Source organism: Lynx canadensis, chromosome C2 (assembly GCF_007474595.2).
Source record: "Lynx canadensis isolate LIC74 chromosome C2, mLynCan4.pri.v2, whole genome shotgun sequence".
NCBI lineage: Eukaryota > Metazoa > Chordata > Mammalia > Carnivora > Felidae > Lynx > Lynx canadensis.
The window spans coordinates 89022296-89041458 of record NC_044311.2 but is presented as its reverse complement, the minus strand read 5'-3'; the positions used below and the strand labels follow the sequence as shown (position 1 = coordinate 89041458).

Below are 19163 nucleotides of genomic sequence, written 5' to 3'. Positions count from 1 at the left end.
ACCTTCTATTCATTTAGAATCATCCACACCATTGACTCCTTTCTGTTGGCATCAATATCCAGGTTCCTATCCCTGTCAAGGGCGCTGGCTCCTCAGATAAAGTGTCGTGAGGCCTTGAGAAAGCCCTCAGGACCACCCCTGTGCCCAGGTGCTGTATAAATAGGACTTGACGGTGCTAATGATGTCTGCCTGCAGGGACTTGTTCTATCCTAAAATCACCCAGTGCTGGGACCTCTGCCAGCTCAGGACAGGAATAATCTCATCAGCAAGTCCCAGGCCAGCGCTGGGCCCTGAGGGAATTACTTCAGTTGGAGAGGGCTTCCCCCACCCTGTACCAGTTGTCCAATTAAACAATGAAAAACTTACCTGGAGATAGCCCTGGCATGTTTTTCTGTTGGAAATTAATCATGTCTATTCCAAACATGCACATGAGATGTTTTGAATCCTCCTGTTGCATACTAACAAGACAGCCTCTTTCCCTTCTTCCTCCAGCTCATCTTTACAAATATATCATACATGAGTTTTGTCTGCCTACCTAGGAAACCCTACTGTTATTTGCTTCTGAAAAAAAATTCCAAATAACGGGCAGTCACTTAATCTCTCTGGCCCTCAGCTGTTTTGTCTGCGTAATTAAGGAGGTTCTTCTAGGAGCTCTGTCAGCTCTAGAATTTTGTGATGCTTAGTGTTTTCTCTCCAAATAACTTTTCATAAACTTGGTCAGTTCCATTCTGTGTGAGTTGGGTCTGTGGGGATGACATTTGCTCTCAACTGCCAACCTTGCATGATGCCTAAGGGCTGAAGGCTACTCTGTAATGGTGAAGGTAGTGACATGGCTGATGGCCATTCTACGGGTTTAAATTCCATGGATGTCAGAGAGGATCATAGGTGTGTGATCAAGAACCACTGGTGACCATGTATTCCCTCATTAGCCTGACTCTAGCCTAGGATCCCCTCCCTAATTTCAAGACTAGTCAAAGAAGAAAAGAAGTGAATGGTGCCTAGTGGAAATGGGCAGGATGCCTCAACACATCTTCCCTAGGTCTCCATGACTTTTCTGGCAATCATTACTGATGCACCTAAGGTGGTTTTTGCATCATTTCTGTGATTCCCAGTGAGTGAGATGCTGACATAGGTACTGTACAAAATGGTCAGAAATCATTCTCTTTCTTCTGAAAGCTTTGTGATGGAAAAAAGTCTGAGAGGATCAGTCAGAAAGAACAAGCATATCCTTCCAACAGCAAAGTCCTCAACAAATGCATAATTCAGCATATCAAGTGCATGCCTTATATTCTTTTCATGATTGGGGTGTCTGTGCAATGGTGGAGTTTTGTGCCCAAATAGGCCAGAGTTGCAGGTGGAATCGGGAGCTCTCAGAATGACAGAAGGAGGGGCCCCTGACAACTGGCCTTATGCCCCCTTCAGAAATATAGGATGAGCTCAGATCCTGCTGCTTCTGAGACAAACACAGGCTAAAAGGACTGGTTTTCAGAAAACCTGCTGATGGTTTGTCCTCCAACCTCTTACATTGTACAAGAAACCAGGATGCCACTAGATAATGAATGTGCCCATCTATTTCAAGCTTTAGGGCCATATAGAATCTAAACTTCTGAACTCCTGTAATTTTCCTATTATAATGATCTCTTAGGAGGCCTCACCACCCTTTACTTCTCTGAGCAGCTCAATTTGTTTACTTTTTGTTCCCCTCTATGACATGCCACCTTCCCCTCCCACTTTTGTATAGATGCTCCTGCTCAGAAAGTGCACCCCTCCTACCTGCTTGGCTGGGGTCGTCCTTTTCTTTTAACGCCCAAATCCAAATCGGAACTCATCCTCTTTGAAACTTTGCTGTTGTCCCAGCCTTTTGTGCCCTGTCCTCTACTCTCCCCAGCTAGGCCCATGCCCCAGTCAGCACTTGACCCTTCTTTTGTGTCCTTTCAGGATTAACAGCCATTATTAACACAGCATGTTTCTGCTCACAGAGCACATTTCCATTCACTGTCTTATTTAACAGCAAACCAAGAAGTGAGCAGGGATTATTAAGTTCACTTTTCAGGAGGCAGTGGGGTCTCCAGGAGGTGATTTCCCAAGGCCACAAGCCCATGTGTGCAGAGTGGGGACAATCTGGGCTTGTGGCCTCCAGATCCTGTGTTTTCCTAACTACAGCTTGGAGCTTGTGGAATAACACCAGCCCATAACTTTGGCATAGCGTTATAAAGTAGATGAATAATTTTGGTAGCCATGATCTCATTTTATTTTAATAGCAATCCTGTGAGATAAAACTAGGAAGGGTGATTTTTTTTCATATGCCTTTAATTTGTCTACTCTTACTCATTGTGATTAATGTGTCTACTCATATGCATGTGTATGTGTGTGTAGTAAAACTCTGCATATTAGGCTACATATACGTATGGAACCATTCCATTTCCTTAATATATTATGCTTTGTAGAGCCCTTTCCATGCATTCCTTTGTCTGATGGCTTTCAGAGTTCTGAGGAATAAAGAGGAGAGCAGCTAGTCTCGAGCTACAGTGCTATGAACCCCAAAGAGGATACAAGTATCGTTGGTTCACCTACTAAGGAGATGGTGCCAGGGTCACAGTAGGAGTTTGATAAACATCTTGAATGATCCTGTTGATTCATATCCACCTTGCTCAAATGAGGAAGGCCCCCTGCCCCTATATCACTTTTAACATGGAAAGGCCCCTCCCTTCTCCCCCGCTCTGCCACAGGGACTCGGCTGTGTCCAACAACAAGACACCCCACAGCAGCTCCATCAGCCACATCGAGTCAGTCCTTCAGCAGCTGGATGATGCCCAGGTCCAGATGGAGGAGCTGTTCCACGAGCGGAAGATCAAGCTAGACATCTTCCTGCAGCTGCGCATCTTCGAGCAATATACCATTGAGGTAGAGGTGGCGGAGGGGGGCACTGGGAAAGGAGAGGGAGGGAGTCATGGAGAGTTCTGGGGGGGGTGGGCTGCAGAATGGGCTACTTCCTGGTCAAGGGCACTGCATCAAAGGCTGGGAACGGAGCATCAGGCAGTACCCTAAGGGAATCAGGGGACTGTGCATCAAGGATACATTTTTATAATCAACAGATTCACAGTTCACATTCTACCATGTTCCATTCCTCTGTCCTTCTCACCTGCTCAGCCAAGAAGAGCCTCTCTGTTTCACTCTCTGTCTGGGATGACTTCACTAAGAAGGCTTTTGGTTGGGATTATGTGGACCCTTGGTACTTTGGTTCCTGAAAGACCATGGAGTTGTCTATTTGAGTTAGTGATTGGATCCTTTAGCATCAGGAGGAGGAGGTAGATGTTAAAATTTGGAGGCCTCCTCAGTTGGTGACCTTGGTCAGGAACTAGATGAAATCACAGAGCAGCCGGGAAGTCAGGCGCCACAGGGAAGAAGACCTTTTCTTCAGTTTGCTTTGTGCTCACTAAGAAGGTAAGTCTGTGCTAAGGCCATCTTGATTCATCTCATGGACTCCTCAGTTCCTTCTGGCAAGGTCAGGATCAGATGTTATAGTATATTTATATCCTCTTTGTGATGCCTACTAATAATGTCTGCTCCACATAATATCCACCTTTTATTATTTTCTGCTTTGAAACAGTAACTAAAACCAGGCCAGGAGGGCTCCTGGGGTGTGGAGAGTATCTAACACCCAAGGAACTTTGTCCTTTTCAGGGATGGCAAAGGGTTAAATGAAAGACCCACTGTCTTCTCTTTGCTCCCTGCTGGTATGGTATTAGGGAAAGCTACTTCTCCACCCATCATTCTTTTACATTTGGTTTTGCATTCCAACCCTCTTCTCACAGTTGGGGCTTCTGGGTGTCTGGGAACTATCTTCCCAACAATATCTGTGGAAGCTTCATGAAACTGATTTGGAAGGAAATTACTTTGTTTTTAAATGTTGATATTCCAACATCCCCAAAACAGACCCAGGCAGGACCAGAAAACTGCCCTGGCAAAAGATGCTCTTTTCTTCAATTCTGTGACCAAAAATGTTTATATTGAGAATCAGAAATGTAAAAGAAAAGGAGTCCTAAAGCAATCCCTCCTATCCCTTATTGTCCTATGATTATTCTTTTCTCAAAAACATACCTCTCCCCTTGCCTCCCTGGAAGCCACTACAGTTTCTTGCTTAAAGACTTCATGGTCTAAAAGGGGCATTCTGGACAATTTCTGGAACAAAGGAAAAGAGAAGTCTTTAAATCTGGATCTCAATTATCCTTACAACTTGTTCTATAACTTTAGGTGATTTTTTGTGTACCCTTTACCTAATTTATTTTGAATCTACACTCAAAAGGATTTCAGGTGGCTACTAGTATTCAAACATATGTTGTAGGCCACTTGGCTGGCTCAGCCAGAGGTGCATTCGACTCGTTCTTGGGGTCATGAGTTCAAGCCCCATGCTGGGTGTAGAGATTACTTAAAACAAATAAACTTTAAGAAAAATAAATGTATACTTAAGAAAATATGTTGAAAGACTAGTAGGAATACTAGTGGAAAGTTAGAGATTTGGGCACGCAGCAGAGAGAACATGGTGAACTTCATGAAGCTGAGTAACAAAGGTAACAAAGAAGGAAAAGGGGGGGGGTGTGAGCTGTTAATCTTTGGTAATTGGGAGTCAGGCTCTCAGAAATAAGCAGTCACATTTGATTCCAGGACTCCTATCATCCCTCCTTGGCTCCACTTCACCTACCAAGAGTGAATATAGCCATTGGGAGATGATGTTAGCTGGTGTGGTGATATTGCAATTGTAGTCTTTCTTTACTCTTCTGTCATTCTGGGTCCACATCCAAAAATGCTTAAGAGGAAGGAGACAATCTGAGGGTTTGGCTGTTTAAGTTTTATTTCATTAGAGGGCATGGTTTTGAGGTCAGGGTTGCTGGTTTAGTTCTAGAATGGGACAGATAGCTTCAGTTTGCCATGAACTACACCCCTGACATGAGCCAGAGGGGGCGGGAGGCATCACCAGGGTATGTCTGCCTGCAGTGGTTCTGGGAAAATCCATTTCCATTCCTGAAAAACAATCCAGAGTATATGCCAAAATTACCCTTTAAAAAACAAAGTGAACTATAAATCAAATACTTTAAAAGTGGATCCTATTTAACTGTTGCACTAGAGAAGCTTATTTCAATTATAGGATTTGAATTCTTCAGCCTTTGCATTATATAAAACTTCCCTCTCCCCACCCCCACCCCATACTATACAACAACCTGGATACTTGGTATGCAGTAGAGCAAAGTGGGGACATAGTATGAGGGAGATAAAAATAATGATTTGGTGGCACCCTCTGGTTTGGGCAGTGGCATCCAGGTTTTAGAAGGGGTCTTGTTCCCCACTTGGGATATGGCCCAAAGCTTGGGAAATGCTGCATTTCATCTCAGATCGAAATGGAAATCCTGCCAAACCTATGGAGAAGTTGTGCCCCAACTCAATTGTCAGAAGTTAATTTTGAGGGTGATGAAATTATTTCAGATACCATCTAGTGTTTCACCATGGGCATGAAGAGTACGTCTAGAGAAGAGTCAGAGTGTGAAACTGAGGGTGGTTTCTCTAACGAGAGACATGTTGGAGCTGACATTAGCCAGGGCAGGGCTGTTACTGCAGAGACTTTCAGCTATGGCTTCCTGGAGGAAGCCTTCCTAGAGGAAGGCATTTGATGGACATGCTTGGAATTCCTGGGGATTACTGAAAAGCAGAGCAGGCCTGCTCCCCTGACATCTGGAAATCTAAGCATGACTCCTTAACCATGTCACTGATGCCTGAGATGGGCTAATTAATTTAAAAATTAAGGTAGTACTGGAGTTGCTCTACCAGTCACCTTTTCCTCAGTGAGAATGGTGTATATGGCGCCCACAGTATAACCTGGGGTGAAGTCATAGGGCACCCCCAGTAAGAGTGAAACTTAACTCAAATGTATTAGGCAAATGCTTAAAACTAGGACTGTAACTGCATTCCTGACATACCTTCTTAGCCTCCACGGAGACTGGACAGAGTGACCCATATCAGAACATAATGTTCTGTAACGTTTTTCCTGTACGTTCAGCTTCCCTCAATGAAAGACATTTTATATCAAAAGGTTATAATAGCAGAGACCAATAGTGTTTATTTTGTGGCGGTAAGAATGTGGGTGGATTTTCTCTTGTTTTTGAAGCTTCCATGCATTTCGAAGTTTTCTGCAATTGATGAGAATGATCAGAAAGAAATAAAAAATATGTTTAGAAGCAAGACTAGGCCAGTGGTCTCCAAACTCTTTTGATTGTTCACTCTCTTAAAATGTTTTTGAACTTGCAATTCCCTATCTGTGCATATATTAGTTTATGAATGGTACACATGTTCTGCTATCACTGACTAGTAATCTCAGAACTCAGTGTGCCCTTAGGGTGAAGTGTAGCTTTTTCATTAGAAGTTGTGGTTCATATTTCAAATCACCTTCTCGATAATTTCTAATCATTTTTTTTTTGGCCTGGCTTCTTGACAGTTCTGATTAGATTATCAGTCTTTCTTTACCCATAAGGTGGCTGACAGAGTTCAAAGTTCTCTTGTGCTTTCATGCTTATTATTATCTTCAAACTGCAGTTTCTTTGCAGGAAACTTGATAGGCCATGTGTCTTTCTGTGAAGATTAGTTAAAACTAGATAATAGATAAATCTTTTTAACTGGGTTCATGAAAAGAGCAATAATTTAAAATATGCTAAAAGCAACCCAACAAACAAGCCACAGTCAGCCCCTCTGCTCTGTGCGCTCCCGCCCTCCTGGAAGAGCCCTCTCCCACCCCACCATCTGCCAGTGGTTGCAGTGAGACTCCAGCATCAGTCTGCTAGTAAAAGTCTAGGGAAACTTTGCATCTTTCTTATGGTTTAATCAAATATGTGTGCATGTAATAAATATGCACATACATAAGCATATTTATACGGTGAAAATTTTTATGTTATCAGTGGATAATCTGGGACATCCCCTGGGGTGGTCATACTCACATTAGAGAGCACTAGAAATGGCACCAGGAACGATACTCTAAATAGGAAACTTTATGAAAAATGGGCCACAGTTACAGTTTTTCTTTTAAATCTCTGACTCTATAATTACAATCAAAGTTTGTTCAATGTACCTGAAAATTAATCTGTGTAGTTAACCTGAGTGAGGAATGAAACAGCCAACTATAAATCTATAGAGGTCACATTAGGACTGGTTGTGGTTAGGCTGGGGCTGAGGAAAATATAGCCTTCAAGGAAGAAAATTCTGCCTTCCGGAGGGGCAGTTGATGGAAATTTACTGGTGGTCTCAGCTCTTCAATTGGTTGTATGCAAGGGCGTTTAGTGTCTTGTATTTGAAAGAGACTGCTCCGTCAGCCTCTTGCCTGATCCAGCTCAATTAAACATTTAGTGAGCACCTAATATGAATCAAAAACTATGTTGGGCATTGAAGATACAAACCATCCTTGCCATTAGAAGGCTAGCTAGAGAGAAACAGAAAAATAGAATCATCATACAATGTGATGATTCTGTTGAGAGAAGACTCATGGTTGGATAAGATCACTGAGGCAGGAATATTTAGCTTAGTCAGGCTGTCCATGGAAGGTTTCTTGGTGAGATTACATCTAGAAGACAGGTAAAATTTGGTGGCCAGGTTTTGACATCTCCAGGGGATGCCACCACTTCTCTACTGGGGTATCTCCAAAGCCTAGATGTGGGGTTTGGGGGGAAGGGAGAAGAGGGCAGACAAGGGAGCTCAGGATTTCATCAGTGTGTTGAACCAGAATCTCCACCCTCCTGCCCTTTAGTCCTAATTATGTTCTCCGGCAAAACAGAATAAATCTGTTCCCTCTTTTATTTGACGGCCTTAAAGATATTTGAAAATGGTCATCATAGCCTTCTTTTCCTTTATCTGAGAAATGTTGAGATTATATAGTTATTTCTACAGTCCCCTTGACTTTAAAAATTTGGTAACTATTTCTCTTCATCATCAGCCCTTCTCTGTGGCACATATACCCAACTTATTCATGTCCTTCCGGATATGACATGGTCTCAAGACACCATGGAGACCTGGGTGCCCTCTGCTGAAGGCAAGGGCCATGCTTTCCTACACACTCCTGGGTGCAGTGTGTCCAGGACCCTGGTGCTCTCCCAGAGCATGCCAGGAGTGAGGAGCCTTTTCAGTGACATAGACCCCTGCTTTGGCTAGGCTTGTGCTCCCTTAAAAGCCCCTGGGTGTTTTTTTCAAAGTGCTTCCAAAGCACTTGACTTTTAAAAAACAAACTTAAATAGAAGCTTTTATACATTTTCCCTCTCAAATTGTACTGTTTTCTTCTTGGCCCAGTTCTTCAGCCTATCAAGGTAAATTTATTATTGCTTCAACATTGTAGCTATTTGAAATATTGGCCAGGTCAGGCAGGGCCCTGTGGTGCTTTACTGGAAGTTTTCCTTTGGTGATGCAGGGCCATCAGGCTGCACAGTCATTCTATTGCCTGGGATCATCTGAGGACCACATCATCTGGTCCACTTTCATAACCTCTTCTTCTACAGATACAGCGTCAGACTCTGCAAAGCCATGTGGTGCTCCATGTTTGGAACATGCCTCAAATCCGCCAACATTGTAACTATAACAAGAAAGAAAAGCTCTGCTTGAGAACTGTCTTTGTGGATTGCTCCCAGGGATCACTGTAGCATTCTCTAAATATGCACCAGTTCCTTTGAGAAGGAAATGCAGAATAAATTATATAAAGTAAACCAAAGTCTACACAAAATATTAATTTGATAGTCTCTTCTAGACTTTCGTTAAATTGATTTCAGGATCATTAGGGTAGGGGGTTGGGGGTGCTACTCCTACCATCTTCCTTCCTAAAAAACAAAACAAAATAAAAAAAATGATTATTCACACAGCTTTTGTATTCTGGCAAGTCACTTGTTTTTGGTAAATTATCAAAGATCCCTGAAGGAAATTTTTCAGATCACTCTGTAATGGGATATGTCTGGCACTGTGGGCCTAAACTCAGTGTGTAATATCAAAGTACAAATTCTATATGCTTATTTCTGGTGAGGATACTGGGGATTCAGTATAAGGAAGCAGATGTAAGCTCCAGGACTAAGTATTTCACTTACACAGGAAGAAAATCACTCTGACATTCAAGCATTGAGAAGTATGAATGAGAAGACAATATACGTTGTAGGAGCTCTTCAACAAAGGAGAGATCTTTCAAAAACAGAATAGATTCCCACAGGTCTCAAACTCCTTAAGAGACAAAGATAGGGACAAAATACCCACTCAAGATCCAGTCAAGACCCCCTCAAGATCAGTCATGATTATATCAAAGATCTCTGTTTTACCATGATGTTAATGAAGAAAAGAACATGAAATTGTTCATAAAAAATATCCAGTTATCCAGATTATCTATTGGAATAGAAATCAGGTAACTGAACATTGTAACTCAACAATTATAGCATGTTTCAATATAAACTGACACTATTTTGCCAAAAATTAAAAATGGTTCGGTGGATTTATTTATTGCCAAACCCTTCTGCTTTTCCCAAAAGTTCTTGCTATATCCCTAGAGGTCTTTATGTAGCTATATAAATAAATATTTTAACTCATTAGACAAGTCATATATATATATGTATTTCCTAATAAAACAGAAGAAAATGCTCTAATAAACCTTTAAAATAACATATATTAGAATTCACTAATCTCAACATTTTATAAATTGATTTTACAAACAAAAAGAACTCTCAGAAAAGACAATACTAGACTAGACAAGAAGAATAAATGACTCTGGTAATTTGGTGAATTTTGGTTTCACAGTGGTAACCTATATCAATATACAAAACCTGTTAGAGATAAAAATAGCTCTTCCCATGCAATAAGACTGTCTCTTTAGCTGCAGCATGTCTTTCCCTATAATCTGACACTTGTAGGTCAGTGGAAACTATTTAGCTTTCACTCTTCTCATCTTAATAAAAATAATGGCATCATGAAACAGAAAGATGCTCATTTTGCAGTTGACAGCCCTTGTGTTTCAGAGCATCTCACCATAATGAAGTGCTTTGGATCCTTCCTTCCCACTGTTAGTTGGAACAGGATTGGACCTTAATGTACACAATGTGTACTTGAACAATTTCTCTGTGGCCTGCAATGCTGTTTGATAGCATTTTACCCACAGTAGAGCTTCCTTCAAGAAGAAGAGGATTGAGTCAAGCCTCCCAAACCCTGCTGCTGCTTTATCAGCTAAGTTGAAGTGATATTCTGAATCCTTTGTTGTCATTTTGACAATGTTCACAGCGTCTTCACTAGAAGTAGTTTTCATATCAAGAAACCACTTTCTTTGCTCATCCCTAAGAAGCAACTCCTCATCCACTCAGGTTTTACCGTGAGACTGCAGCAATTCAGTCCCATCTTAAGGCTCCACTTCTGATTCTAATTCTCTTGCTGTTTCCCCCACATCTGCAGTTACTTCCTCCCCTGGAGTCTTGAGCCCTCAGAGTCATCTGTGAGGGCTAGAGTCAGCTTCCTCTAGACTCCTGTTAATGTTGATATTTTTATCTCTCCCTGTGAATTATGGATGTTCTTAATGCCACCTAGAATGGTGAATCCTTTCCAGAAGGTTTTTAATGTACTTTGTCCAGATCCATCAGAGGAATCACTATCTGTGGCAGCTATAGCCTTACAAAATGTACTTGTTAAATAATAAGACTTGAAAGTTGAAAATACTCCTTGATCCATGGGTTGCAGAATAGATGTTGTTTTAGCAGGCATGAAAACAACATTAATCTCATCATATGTCTCCATCAGAGCTCTAGGGTGACCAGGTGCATTGTCAGTGAGGAGTGATATTTTGAAAAGAATATTTTTTTCTGAATGGTACGTCTCAACAGGGGGCTTAGAATATTTCATAAACCATGTTGTAAACAGATGTGCTGTCATCCAGGCTTTGTTGTTCCATTTATGAAGCACAGGCAGAATAGGTTTGGCACAATTCCTAAGGGCCCTAAGATTTTCAGCATGGCAAATGAGCACTTCAGTCACCATTCAACTTCAGGTCACCAGCTTCATCAGCTCCTAACAAGAGAGCCTGTCCTTTGAAGCTTTGAAGCCAGGCATTGACTTCTCTCTAGCTATGAAAGTCCTAGATGGGATCTTCTTCCAATAGAAGGCTGTGTTGTCTGTATTGAAAATCCATTGCTTCGTGTAGCCATGCCACCTTCCTTAATTACCTGAACTAGATCTTCTGGATAACTTGCTGTAGCTTCTACATCAGCACCTGCTGCGTTGCCTTGCACTTTTATGTTATGGAGATGGCTTCTCTCCTTAAGCCTCATGAATCAACCTCTGCTAGCGTCCAACTTTTCACCTGCAGCTTCCTCACCTCCTCCGCCTTCACAGAATTGAAGAGAGTTAGGACTTGTTTTAGATTAGGCTTTGGCTTAAGGGAATGTTGTGGCTGGTTTATTCTTCTATCCAGACAACTAACACTTCCTCCATATCAGCAATAAGACTATTTGCTTTCTTATCATCTGAGTGTTCACTAGAGTAGCACTTTTAATTTCCTTCAAGAACTCTTCCTTTGCATTCACAACTTGTCTAGCTGGTAGAAGAGGCCTAGCTTTCAGCCTGTCTCAGCTTTCAACATGCCTGCCTTCCTCATAGAGCTTAATCACTTCTATTTTTTTATTTGAAGTGAGAGACATACAGACTCTTCCTTTTACTGGAACACTTAAAGGCCATTTCAGGGTTATTAACTGGCCTGATTTCAATGTTGTTGTGTCTCAGGAAAAAGAGAGGCCCAAGGAGAAGGAGAGAGATGGGGGAATGGCTGGTTGGTGGAGCAGTCAGAACGCACATAGTATTAAGTTCACCATCTTACCTGGGTGTGGTTTATGGTGTTCCAAGGAAATTACAGTAGTAACATCAAAGATCACTGATCACAGATCACCATAACAAATATAATAATAATGAAAAAGTTTGTAATATTGTGAGAATTACCCGAATGTGACACAGACATGGAATGAACAAATGCTGTAGGCAAAATAGTGCCAATAGATTTGCTCAACACGGGGTTGCCACAAACCTTCAATTTGTAAAAAGCATAGTATCTGAAAAGTGCAATAAAACAAGGTATGCCTATACAAGGTAGATACCTTCTTCAACCCATGGCCATGATCTTCATCAGGATTACCAGCATCTTCAAATGATTTGGAGAAAAGGACTTCACAGTGAGATTTCCAAATTTGCAGGTGATAGTAAAGAGATAAGTAGATGGGAATAGACCAGAGGAAGAGGGAAGAGAAGTGGCAGGTGAATTTTGACTTGGGTAAGTACAGGATGAAACATTGGGAGGGGAAGGGCTGAAGTGTGCTCTATACGTAAATACTGGGGAAGACCCAGAAAATAGGAGGACCCAGTGCAGTGGGCACCCTGAGAACAAAGCCCAAGGCAGCTACTAAACCAAGTCCCTTGGTTAGTCTGTGTCAGCAGAATGCTGGATTCAGTGAATCCCATCTGGCAGGAAAGTCTTGGGCTTCATTTGGAAGTGAGCCTTCCCACTTCCCACTGCCTCTTATCCTTTCTTTCTGTTTTGCTCCTTCTCTGATTTCCCTTATGGCTATGGCTCTAGTAGACAATTGTTAGATTAGAAATATTGCCAATGTATCTCTCAAAGAGGTCATTGTATCCTAACACTCCAATTAATTCAGGAGAGAGAGGGAGATGGGAGCCACTGGAGCCAAGAGGGGAACTGAGTGGGCCAGAGCTGAGATGGACCTAATTGAGTGGAAGGAGAAAGCAAAATAGGGTGATTGAAAGCTGAATGCCCTGTGGGCAACTTGTGTTCTATCTTTCATTCATTTGGTTCAGGCCCTACTTTTTGCCCGAAACAAATTCTTTCAGGTTTCTTTTCCAAATGGAGTTAAATGGCCAAATTAATTCCCTAGTGCGGGATTTTCTTTTCATGGTCTCTGTATCAGCAAACAAGTCCATGTTTGATATTACAAAATAAGCCAGAGAAAAACATCTGGGTCTGGGGGTGGTCATGAAGCTCTTCACGTCAGAGGGTTTACTTTGAAGAGTGGTAAGGACTTGAGCAGACTAGGAGAAGAAACAAGGGCATTTCAGGGCAATGGGACCAGGGAAGGAAGCTGGAGAGGGCAGATGCCAACTCTCAGGGTCAGCGAGTAACCAGCTGACTGGTTTATGTAACAGAAGAGCCTGAGATAAGACTGGAAAGCTAGGTTTGTTCATTAACAGTAGGTAAGCTTTAGGTTTGAAAACAGCTTTTTCTTAAAAAAAAGAAAAAAAGAAAAAGGTTCCCCTGCTGTGTACAAGTCTTGCACCTCAGAAAGAGGTAAGAAGGAAGAACGCAATGGAAGAACATCTTTTGACAAAACATAAAATGTGCAGGAAAGAAAATGAACTCCAGCAACTACTAGAAATACACAAATCAGACTTTTTCAAGGATCTGGGCATCACTGCTTGGGGGTAATTAGAAGAGTCAAACGAGAGAAAAGAGAGCAGACCCCAGCAGGACAGCCTTAGAAGTCAGGCTGATGTGTTGAGTAGCCTCTTGGAATTCTCATCCTTTGGGCCCTCAACCTAACGAAGTCAAGGTGGTTAGGGTAGAGGAAGATAGGGAAAGGGAGAGGGAAAGAATTTAGAAACACCAGCTTCAGAATGCTGGACACGTATCACATTTGTTTTAGATTCAGATTCCCAAGATCCCAGATTTCTGAGGCTCACTCTCCCAACTAAAGAACTTCAACTGTGTCCTGCTCCTTACCAGGAGCCTCAACACGTTCTTCTCCACATACTCCTGCCTTTGGACCCCTGTGGAGTCTTCCTGAAGCAAACAGACCCTGCATAAACTCAGTTTCATGGAAACAAAACAAAACTTAAACTTGAAAGAAAAAACAGGCTCTTCTTTCATGCTTGTTGTCTTTGTTTTATTCTAATTTTCTTTAGTTTATAGGTCAGGAAATAGCCTAAAAAAAATTATTTGGCTGTTGTCAGTACAATATCTGATAAAGGACTTATCCAGGATATATTAAGAACTCTTATGGGCATGTGTTATGGTGAGCACTGGGTGTTGTATGTAAGTGATGAATCACTGAAATCTACTCCTGAAACCAATCTTGTGCTGTATGCTTACTAACTAAAATTTAAATAAATTTTTAAAAAAAGAACTCTTACAAATCTATGAGCAAAAGATAATTAACCTAGTTTTTGAGAACTGGCCAAAAGATGTGAAAAGACACTTTGCAAAAGTGGATAAGAATGGCCAATAAGCATATGAAAAATGTGCTCACCATCATTAGTATCCTAAAACCATAATGAGATATCACTTCATGCCCCCCAGGATGACTAAATTTTTTTTTTTAATTTTTTTTTCAATGTTTATTTATTTTTTTGGGGACAGAGAGAGACACACAGCATGAACGGGGGAGGGGCAGAGAGAGAGGGAGACACAGAATCGGAAGCAGGCTCCAGGCTCTGAGCCATCAGCCCAGAGCCCGACGCGGGGCTCGAACTCACGGACCGCGAGATCGTGACCTGGCTGAAGTCGGACGCTTAACCGACTGCGCCACCCAGGCGCCCCCAGGATGACTAAATTTAAATAGACTGATGATACAAAATGATGGTGACGATATAGAGCAACTGGAACTTTCACACATTCCTACTGGAATGTAAAATTGCTGTTGGGAATGTTTAACATGCACCTACCTTGTGACCCTATGACTTCACTCCCAGGCAACTCTCAAGAGAAATGAAAACATATGTCCACAGAAGGACTTGTATAAGAACTTTCACATCAGCTATACTTATAATAGGCAAACACTGGAAACAACCGAGAAATAACCCAAACGTTCATCAGCCAGAGAATGGATAAATTGTGATACATCTATATAATGGAATACTATTTAGCAGTAGCAAAGAATGAACTACTCATACACATGACAATATGGATGAATATTAAATATAGCATGTTGGGGTACCTGAGTGGCTCAGTCGGTTAAGCGTCCAACTCTTGGTTTCAGCTCAGGTCATGATTTCATGGTTCGTGAGTTCAAGCTCCACATCAGACTCTGCACTGGAGGCATGGAGCGTGCTTGGGATTTTGTCTCCCTCTCTCTTCCCTCCCCTGCCTGCTCTCTATCTCTCTCTCAAATAAATAAACATTAAAAATAAATAAATATAGCATGTTGAATACAAGAAGCCAGACCTGAAAGAATGCATACTGTACTATTTCATTAGTATGAAATCCAAGAATAGGCAAAACTACATCCATGGTGATAAAAATCAGAATATGGTACCTGAGGTATGTCAAGGAGTGGAGGTTGGCAGGAATTGACTGGAAAAGGGCACAAGCACACTCCCTAGGGTGATGGAAAGGTCCATATTTTGTTTTTTGGTAACGGCCACATGGGTGAATAAAATTGTCAAAACTCATAGAACTGAATGCTTAGTTAAATATGTGCATTTTATTGTTATGTAAATTATACTTAAACTTTCTTAAATACATGAAGGAAAAACATATATGGGCCTAATCAATATACAGGCCTATTCATCCTATAAATTATAAATCAATTATCTCTCTTATTCTCATTTTAATTCCTTACTCTAGTTAGAGAAGTACTTTTAAAAGACGGAATACAACAAAATCCTGTTTTGTCTGTCAACCTGCTGGTTCCCAGATCCCCAAGATAAGTAGATACTAGGTTTTCCTGCTGAGCTCAATGGATCCCTTAGTTGACCTGAAAAGATGTGGGGCAATGAGGTGGGAACCTAGGACAGGAAAAGTGGTATTTTTACAATTCCCCCATCTTTGCTTCCAAGACAGCAACTACCCTTTCCATGAAGAAAGGTCTTACTGTTAGACAAAAAATGAAGTTCTGTGTGCCCCAGATGTCAGCCCCTTGTGCCAGACCACTTGTCTATCCCATTCCAGTCTGCATGGCCCCAGCACAGGATAGAAGTGTGCCATCTCCCAGCTGCCTCAAGCTGGTCTTCTCCCTCCCTCTGTCCCCGGATGTTCCTGGAGCAGTAGTAGTTGTCAGCCACAGGTCAGTGGTTGTGGGGGCGGGTGGGGGGGGGAGATGCATAATAATGGAAATCACTGAAGGGGACAGCAGGGGGGAGTGTCTAGGATTCGTGCCTAGGCTGCCTGGGCCATACTGCAACTGTCTGATGTGGGGTGAGGCTTTCATTCCCTCTTCTCAGAAAAGAAGGTGATGGTCCCTGTGCCATTTCCTTCACAGGGCCACCTGGGGGTATGAGCATGAGACAGCGACCCTGAAAACCATGTCAGAAGAGTTCTTTGATTCACAGATCGGGTGGAATTGCTTTTGTTCGGTACTGCCGAGTTCCCGTCTGTGAATGACGGCAGCTAGTGTAGAGGAAGTGTAGGATTCAGTCTCTCTGTGCAGTCATGTGTTCAAGGGTGAGCCAGGGGAAGTCACATGGGTGAAGGTACAGAGCAGTAACCCGTTGGCAAGTTTGTCTTAGGGCAGGGTTTTCATTTGTTACATGCTTCAGTCTTCATTAGAATCATGCCTTTTTATAGCATATATCTGCTTGGATTTCTAGAAGTCTGCTCTTGTTTCCACCTTTAGTCACCATCTCCAGGGATTAGCCTTTGCAGGCAGAGAGTCCTGCACAACAGAACAAGGGAACCACATGGGGCCCCTGGGTTTGATGTACACCAGCTCTGATTGTGTAACATGGGGCCATTCACGGGTTTCTCCAGCCCTCAGTTTCTGTTTCTCAGAAACAGTGAGACTTACATATTTAATTTCTGAGGTCCTCTCCAGTGATGAGATTTTTTGAGTAACACTGTGGTATACTGGACAAAGAAAAAGAATTGAGTTATATCCACAGGTATGTTCCTCACTAGCAGGGTGAACTCTGGACAGATTCCATCTGTCTGAGTGAACACCAGCTTCCTTTTCAGTACGATGGACCTGGAGATCTCCACCCCGTGGGCCTGTCTGGGTCATTGTGGGGGTGGAATAGAATGGGGTAGGCAAAAATTTTATAAACGGTAACTTACCATCCAACATTTACTGTTGTTCCTGTGCTGCTATCGACATCGAAACACACAGAGGCATGAAACACAATTACAGGTGTGCATATGTGGGGGTGTGGCACTGGTGCTTAAATGAGTTTAGGAGTCAGACAGATGCAAAGCAGGGATGGGTCCATGCATGGGCTTGGAATGGGTGAGCTTCAGCTCAGCAGGCTCTCACGGACCTGAGAGCCTATACTGACGGTCGTTCCCTAACAGGTGACAGCAGAACTAGACGCCTGGAATGAAGACTTGCTCCGGCAGATGAATGACTTCAATACAGAGGATCTGACGCTTGCGGAGCAGCGGCTGCAACGCCACACGGAGCGGAAGCTGGCCATGAACAACATGACCTTCGAGGTCATCCAGCAGGGTCAGGATCTGCACCAGTACATCATGGAGGTCCAGGCCTCAGGCAAGTGACCTCTCCCATCCTCCTTCTTCTGGCAGGGAGGTGATGAAAACAAAAATGCCAGCTTGACTCCAACCAGCACTTGTACTCTGCGCATTCATTCTATACCCTCCGACACAGGAACAGAGATTTTTGCCATTTTAAAAAAAGGAAAATTAAAGCATGAGAGCTGAAATAACATGTCTGAGATTGCCCCATTAGGCACCAGTAAAGATGAGGATAGGTTTGGGGCACCTGGGTGGCTCAGTTGGTTGAGCGTCTGACTTCGGCTCAGGTCATGATCTCATGGTTCGTGAGTTCGAGCCCCAGTCAGACTCACTGCTGTCAGTGCAGAGCCTGCTTCAGATCCTCAGTCCCCCTGTCTCTCTGCCCCTTCCCCACTCGCACTCTGTCTCTGTCTCTCTGTCTCTGTCTCTCTCTCTCAAAAATAAACATTAAAAAAGGAAGATAAGGATGGGGCCACAGTCTCCTGGTGCTGTGCAGAGAATGGGGAACACAAATCTTGGAAATTAGCGCTGATTAAAAAACGAATGGCGGCCTGCAGGGACAAACCAAAGGGGCTCCAAAAGCAGCCAGCCAGCCATGCGAATTGTATTCAAATGTGTAGACATGGCACTTCTACTCCCCAACCTCCCTCTTCTGCTCTATCCTCCAACCCCAGCGCTGGCTCCAGGTCTCCGGTTCAGGCCTCTCACAGACCTGTTTTCTTTATCACTGGTCTGTGCATCAGTGTAAGAAGTGATGATAAAAATTTATGGCAAGGTCGTATAATTTTATAACTTCTCAAAAAAACAAGGCTGAGTTACCCAGATTTCACTTCTTTTCGTGTTCAAGATTTATTCACTATTTACCCAACAAATACATGAACCCTTCCTGTTACACCTGCCGCTCTCCAAAATGGCCTTTGGTGTTAGAACTGGAGAGAGCCATAGCTGTCCCATGGTCCAGCTAGTCCAGAAGACAAGAAGTCACTCATGGGGGCACATGAACAGTAGAGTGCTGGAACACAGTCTCTCCACCTAGACCCACTCATTGCTTTCACCACTGGGTCCTTATTGGCTCAGGTTTCTCACCCTCCAGGAAGAAGCAGACAGGGGCTCAGACCATCAGCTCTTTAAAACACAGTTGGTCCATGTCCCTGTTGACCGTGAAGGATGTTTAGAATCATGAGAGTGTCAGGCAGACGTTAGCCTGCAAGCAAACTTGACTGTAGGCTACTGTGTTTGTTTGAATGACCTGAAGGAATACATAACAACATTCAAAGAAACTTCACTTCTAACCAGAGGAGAGACAATCTGGTAAATTCTGTTCACTTTGCTCAGCATAATCTTGCCGTGAATTTTCATTTGTGTTGTGAACAGCTGTGGCTGCCCAGGCTTGTTTCCAGGGTGTAGACTGTGCCCCGCATAGCCCCAAGAAGGGCCATTCACATTGCAGTCTTTCTGGGCACTCGTTTAAAAATGGCAGTGCCAGGCCCCAAGTGCAAATATTCTGATTTAACTACCTCTGAATGGGTCTTGCGCGTCAGCAAAATCTCCTCAGGTGACTCCACTGTGTAGCCAGAGCTGAGAACCACTGCTTTTATCATGATGATTAAATCACAAGAGCTGATGTCTGGCGTGCCCTGGGACAGGAACTTTCAGGTGTGGTCCCCATATTGGCAGCATCAGCATCCCCAGAGAACTTGTAAAAAATGCAAGT

The 19163-nt window shown here is 42.9% G+C and overlaps 1 protein-coding gene across 5 annotated transcripts in view; it reads left to right on the top strand.

Moving 5' to 3' along the window:
* Positions 1-19163, top strand: part of LOC115523297 (kalirin) — a 482303-nt gene that overhangs the window by 355139 nt on the left and 108001 nt on the right. For all 5 annotated transcript variants that reach the window (XM_030329206.1, XM_030329205.1, XM_030329203.1 and 2 more), the window contains exons 13-14: positions 2730-2904; positions 17270-17465. In XM_030329206.1, coding sequence (XP_030185066.1) covers positions 2730-2904; positions 17270-17465 — 371 coding nt within the window. The remainder of the gene's footprint in view (positions 1-2729; positions 2905-17269; positions 17466-19163) is intronic.